This window comes from Macrobrachium rosenbergii, chromosome 2 (assembly GCF_040412425.1).
Source record: "Macrobrachium rosenbergii isolate ZJJX-2024 chromosome 2, ASM4041242v1, whole genome shotgun sequence".
Classification (NCBI taxonomy): Eukaryota; Metazoa; Arthropoda; class Malacostraca; order Decapoda; family Palaemonidae; genus Macrobrachium; species Macrobrachium rosenbergii.
In genome coordinates, this window is record NC_089742.1 from 36,798,551 (window position 1) to 36,805,512 (window position 6,962).

The 6,962-nt window shown below is 37.4% G+C and overlaps 1 protein-coding gene across 1 annotated transcript in view; it reads right to left on the reverse strand.

The window, feature by feature from the left end:
- Positions 1-1,912: 1,912 nt before the first annotated feature.
- The window catches only part of LOC136845043 (nidogen-2-like), a 7,374-nt gene continuing 2,324 nt past the window's right edge, over positions 1,913-6,962 (reverse strand). The window contains exons 3-8 of the mRNA XM_067114779.1: positions 6,208-6,273; positions 5,434-5,550; positions 4,096-4,221; positions 3,401-3,523; positions 2,871-3,065; positions 1,913-2,363 (exon numbers count right to left, since the gene is read on the reverse strand). Of these exons, the coding sequence (XP_066970880.1) occupies positions 2,257-2,363; positions 2,871-3,065; positions 3,401-3,523; positions 4,096-4,221; positions 5,434-5,550; positions 6,208-6,273 (734 nt within the window). The 3' untranslated portion in view covers positions 1,913-2,256. The remainder of the gene's footprint in view (positions 2,364-2,870; positions 3,066-3,400; positions 3,524-4,095; positions 4,222-5,433; positions 5,551-6,207; positions 6,274-6,962) is intronic.

The window sequence follows — 6,962 nt, forward strand, 5'->3', positions numbered from 1 at the left end:
CGTCACTAGTTTTCTGAGCCGAATCCTGAATCAACTTTATTAATATCCCTGTGTTTTCTTTTATTGCTTCAGGTTCATCTTCAATGAGTTTTTTGTGTGTTCTTTGTTCAGGCCTCTTGCAGTTATTACAGATGTACAATAAGTTATCACTACGAAATATGGGTGTGTATCTGACCTCGACGGCCGAACATTCATAATGAAACCATACGTCACATTTCACAGCAAGTTCCTTCCTCATCAACTTCCCCAGAGCAATGTCCGCAGGCTGCTGACTCTCTCTCGATTTGAGTAGACTCATCCTTCTCCAGTAATTTATTTAGTGTTCCATCTTTACGTGCTGCTTCGATAATTATGAGATAATGTTCAAATGATAATTTGATCTTCCCTTTACTTGATTTAATTTCTAGAGTATTTTTTCTCTCTTTCCTTCCTCTTCTTCGTATTCACTTCGAACATTGCGCAAGTCAGGCACTTTTACACAGAGCACTTCACAGACACGTCCTACCCGCGCGAATGCTACTTACTCGTGGATAATTAGATCAAATAAGAGTAAGAAAGAGATCAAATCTTTTAAAGTTTATTTAAATCTGTTTTAGAATATTAAGTAAAAGTTAAAAAATACACATTAAAAAATACTGACGATTCATAAAAAAAAACACATTGCTCGCGCACAAACACAACCAAGGAATTTTTTACCCCAAATCACTACAATCGTGTCAACGGCATGTTGCAATCATAGCATCTCAATCAATGAAATGGTATTGTTATCAAGAAATCATTTTAAATCTAACCACAGTGCTACAACACCTTACGAAAATCCAAAGTTAGCAATGAAATGTTAATCCAGAGACCTTACCTGCGTCCCTTGGTAACAACGGCAATGGCTTAAAATGAGTCAAACCTGACCTCAAAAAAAAGAAAAAAAAATTGTCAGCAGGTATTTTGAAGAATTGTGACGTCATCCTCAGCTCGCATATTTACCGAGAAGCTAATGGAGCCTAGTGTTATAGCAACAAACCTTGGCATTCTGGAGAGAGAAGCAATTTGTCACAATGAGGCCCTGAAAGTCAACAAAATAATTATCTTGTCTTAAAGTCTAATGGTGGTTTTTATGGACATCTCATATTTCGAGTTACCTAATTTTTGGCCTCTGTCGGGTTCAACTTCCAAATTTTTCGTCTCGTGGCGCCTGTAAACGCTCCTTCGTCAGATAGCCCAAACCAGAGTCACATAGAAGTATACGTACTGGGCCCGGTGGAATGAGTAAGTAAAGGGCTTATTTGCGCTCTTGCTAATTTGAGACTCACTCTAACTCACTGACTGTAATGCCAGATCGGTTAGGCCTGCGTTTGTTGTAAGTTTCAATGGTCTTTTTATCTTCGTGTCTTAAGGACCAACGCTCCTCTTTCCTCTGGTCTTGCAACCGGTATGATTCTATAAATTCAGGTTTCTTTGACTTGCAGCAATATAAAGAAAGGAATAATAAGCTGAGCTTCCAGTTGGAAAGTTGGTAGTGTTTTTCACCAAATAGTAATTTTACTTTCAGAGGTTGACACAGTTGTAGTTCTGTTCGTTTATGTTACGTTTAATAGATTTAATTACGGTTTCAGCTTAGCTGGGCCGGAACGAGTTCACTCAACCTAACAGGAAAAAAAGGGGGACGATACTCTAAAATGGGCCGTTTAAAAATCAATTCAAATTCAAGGAAGGGAAAGTAGTGAATGAATTAAACAACGTGTTTTAGCATTTTGATGCAATAACTTACTCACGCCTCAGAATTACAAGTTGCCTTGTTCATGAAATTTATTTAGCAGGTCTTTTCAAACGAAACAAACCCTCCTCCTTGTCATATCAGGTTTTGTATCAGGGCTACTGAAAAAAAATTGCCATATGGAAACATGAAAACAAAAGATATTGTAAGTTAGTTTTATTTCGTCATTAAGTAGAACAGATGAAAAATACTAAATTACTTCAGACTGTCTCTCAGTTTTCACGGACAGGTTATCATACGATTCGACTGACTTCTGGTGACGTCACTGAAATTCAAACGAACGGGGATATGTGAGCATTAGCGACTGCTGTCAGCCCCTGATCCCAGGTCTTTCTGCAGCTGTAGTCAGCCTTTCATCCCAGGACTTTCTGCGACTGTAGTCAGCGTTTTATGCCGCGACTTTCTGCTCGCACACGGCGTTCCAGTCGGTGATAGGATGGTCCGTATGAGGAATCCTCCCGAGTGTCACCGTCCAGAGCAAGGCGCTACTCTTTCATATCCGGGTTCCCGGGAGCCTCTTCGCTTGGGTCTACCTTTCTGCCGCTCAACCATACGCCTTCCCTGACGCCTACCCACATGTACTTATTGCTGCCTGTTGAAAGAAAGACCATGAGGAGGCATTAAATTTAACGTAAACGTGTGGACACGAGGCAATCACCCTAGCTCTATGAGTCTAAATGTTCATTGTGCCCGCAACTATCTCTGGAGTAGGTGCCCATAAACCAGAAACCGAAAATAAAGCCGATATTAAGAGTGAAACATGCTTTATGTGACGACCCCGTGCCTCGTTAACTACCCAACAGTTCAGCTTATCTAATAATTAACTTTTGAGAAAATGTAATTTTCCTGATACGTTATAGTTACGATGCGTAGCATAAAAACCCTTATGACCTGCCTTATGAGATTTTAGTACCTTAACACTGGCTGGTTTAATAGCAATAGTATTGACAATGACTTGGCAGAAATTCAATCCTGAAAAGAACAACGCACCGATGATTACATTCGTGTTCCAGCTAATTACATCACGTAGAATCGCCATCTGTAAAACTGTCATTGACAGCTCACGACATGCCAAAGAGAGAGAATATCATCCGTTTACCTGCTTGGTACGTATCGAGGAAATGCTGCGCCAACCGGAAATAGTGTTTGGGGTTGATGGCCACGAAAAGATCGCCGCCATGTCCCTTACAGGCGTCACGGCTCTCGTTGAATTCCTGCTCGATTTCGAGAATGTAAATACAGCCGATTCCCCTGACAGCCACAAATGGTTCCGTGCACTTCAAATCGTCTTTAGCTGCAATGGTTTGGGCTGGTGGTTAGTACTATACTTTACGGAACCCGTGTTGGCATAAGGCCATCTTAATTTACGAAAATAAATGGTAGCGAAGAAAGTGCTTATGAATCACTTGGCTAGCTACATTATGGTGGTTTTCTGTTCTTTCTTAAACAAATAGCTTGGAAGAACATTTATTGAAATAAATAAACTAACCTGACAGTTAACATCTAAGACTGATGACTAATGTCTATTAATCTATTCACTTTAGCATCCTAATCGGCAATATTTGCTTTGTAAGCTAGTGTTCTTGTAATTTTCCAGATAACTAATAATAACAGTTATGATAATCCCACCTGTGCAGTCAAAACCATCTCCTTCGCTAAAATAGGCACAGGAACAGGTGTAATTCCCCGGGGTGTTTTCACACACGGCATACTTGTGACATCTGATGTCCTGACCGGAACATTCGTCTATGTCTGTCAAGATAGGCAATGTTTACTTAAGGTACGGTTCAAGATTAGATTTCAGCTCTAGCGTCTTATTTTATGTTCCTGGAAGTCCTCGTTTTTGTCATCGAGAGGGCATTTTTTGTTTATGATTTCTCGAAAACTTGTCTGCATTGCAAAAGCTGTTGTTGAGAAGGGAAATGTCCCAGAAACCTTATATGCATTATAAACATATGAATGTAGTTATCACACATTAACTGTTTATTATTAAAATAAGAAAATAATTCCATGAAAGTTTGCTGATGTTAAAAACGTGATTTAAATGAGGACCACCAAGAAACATAATGAAAATAAACCTGAAAACTCAAGAAGAGGAATTTAACTTCATCTAAGAACTTACGTAAAACTTCACCAATGCTTTCTTTCTTATATTAATCAAATGCAACTAACAAAGTATTTTTGCAGTATGATGAATTTGACGTAACCGAGAGAGAGAACTTGTTTAGAATATGGTAAAGGAAGTTTAAGGAAGTTTATTTAACTGATAAGCAATGCCTAGAACTGAAAACTTAACAACAATGATAAAATGAAAAATGTAATACCTTCACATGTCCCATTATCTGTCTTGCTAAATCCATCGTTACAGTCGCACCTGTAGCCACCAATCAAGTTGATACAGGAGGCATTTGGGCCACACACATCTTCTTCTTCCTCACACTCGTCAACATCTAGAAGAGGATGGGGAAAATGTGCATTAATGAAAATGAGCCAAGGTACCACATGACGAGGTTAGGGAAAGACAAGGTAAGTGAACGTTACAAAGACAGAATCTCCCAATACGAGAGGTTATATACGGGTGGCGGTAGTAGTAGTAGTAGGAAGAGAGTAGGTACGTCTTTGAAGCTGCTCCCCGGTCGGATTTTTTAAGTAGTAGTAGGGACACTCCTGCAACGACACCTCAGTTGTCTGAGTGGTGAGGCTGACAAAAAAAGACAAGAGACTATCAATATCTTCAGAGAGAGTGAAAAAAAATAATCGTAGTTTGGACAACGCATCTTGCATTTAACTAACACACGAAGGTGATATTTCGAAAAAGCATCGGAGTAATTCGTTGCAGGTGAAATACAAGATGAAACTGACTGAAAATAAAAGACAGTTCTCTTGAATCAGTGCCGCTTTTTTTTTTTTTTTTTTGACAAGTTTAATTTACGTTGGTAAGCTCTCTCCCAAAAGGAATATCCAACCAAATGAGATGATCAGTAACTAGTACGAGTTACCCTGTATTTTATCCCCGTTTTCTTATCTATTTTTTCTTTATTGAGTCTATCTTCTCATACTATTTTTCTCTCTGAAAAGGAATTGTGGAACACGAAGTGTACGTCATACCTAAATGAAAGAGTGTAAAGTAAGCATTTCTACCTTGAGTAAATAAAAAAATACTGGAACTTACAACAAATTTTATTTTGTGGTCTTTTAGATCACCAGAGTTCGTGCTGAAACACCTTAGGTTCGTAGTCTTTCCCAGTGTTAATGAAAGAATTTGGAAATGGTATCATTAAGAGTGTTACCAGTGGATGCTTTGAACGAAAGAAAATGACTGATGTTGTCTATGGCTCCGTATATCATGTTCTTGTTGACTATTTATTCAAGATTTGTTTACGTTTGCTTGCTTACTCATTATTATCATTATTATTGAATATTATTGCTGCTTCAGTTGCATATTTCTTAGAAGACTTTTTTCTATTTTTTTTCGGACTTTCTTTTGGCTGGTGTGCCAACAGCTCGCACAAATATAGGCGAGCTGTTAGCACGCACCTCCAATGAAGATCAGTCCGCAATAAGGAAAAATAGAAAAAGTCTTCACAAAATAAATGCAGCTGAAGCAGCAATAATATTCAATAAAACTGTTTAAAAGAGGATCTCTCTCTCTCCACAATTACCTGAACAGGTGTATCCATCTCCCTGGAACCCAGGTTTACAGGTGCACCGGAAGGAGATCCTGGTATCAGTGCAGGTCGCGTCAGCGCTGCAGTTGTGTGTCAGATCGACGCACTCGTCTGTGAAGTCATCATTTTCATTACATATGTTTATCTAACATTTTTAACAGTTACTGGCAATACCTGTTATCGTGGTTTGTTATAAGCTACAATGATACTGTTTCTTTTTATTGCCTACATCTTCATATGAGGAGGGGGGGGGAATTATGAAATTTTGCCATCTACTATTTTAGCATATCGTTGGAGGCTCCCAGAAAACAATTATCTAAAGAACGTTGTTTACTGAAAGCTACAGTGATGGATATGATAAATTAACTCTTCTGGGTACATAAGCAAGCAAATCGATGTACAGAAAGACAGGCATAATGACTAATTAACATACAGGTAGGCCTATACATACATTTACAATTTGATAAATAACAAGTTAACGCATCCTTGTACATTAATGGCATTCAGAAAAACTCGAACAACGACAGATGGCGCGTAAAAGTGACACCGAGAACATAACTCTAGTTTACATAAGCGTTCTACTTTTTTTTTTTAATGCTAGTTAGGCCGAACTTCACAACTGATGCAACATCAGTGGGAATCACTAAAACTCGAACAACAATAAATGGTGCTGAAAAGTGGCACAAAAATCTCACTTTAGTTCACAGAAAAATTCTTTTTCATTTCTGTTACGCCTGATCGCGATCAAACCAATGTCACCCCACTAACCTAAGTCTAGCAGACGTTGCATTGTTGCCAGATCTTCGTTGACGGTCTGTAGATCATTCTTGGTCGCTGTGATTGGAGAAGGGAAAAATCATTTTTGTCTAATGGAATATATGAAAGACATTCCTTGTCTAATGGCATATATATATATATATATATATATATATATATATATATATATATATATATATATATATATATATATATACTGAATCACGAAAAATATGGAAACGTGATGAATATATAAATAAAGATAAATCCAGGAAGGAAAACGGAAACACTGGAGTGCTGCGAGGCCTTCGACGCTAGGCCCTTTATAGCAGACTGAAGAAATATAAAAGTATGTTTACAAAGAAAGCACATATAAATGACAGATAGGGATTATAAAGGAAACGTATGTACCTGAATCCAACACAACTGAAGAATTAGTAGAATTGCCAAAACAGGATTAAATATTTAAGAGGTTTATACAAAGGATTGGGATCAACTGTTCAGAAGCAGGACAGGACACGTTTCTTCTTGATTTTATTTATATATATATATATATAGGATTTTATATATATATATATATATATATATATATATATAGATAGAGATATATATATATATATATATATATATATATATATATATATAAATATTCTCCAATGGCCTTGTGTGAAGAATATAAGAATATCTCATGAAAATTAAAAACACAATACATAGTCATTCCAATTTTGATCTATTCCTATTTAATTTTCTTCTTTCTCAGAGGCTTT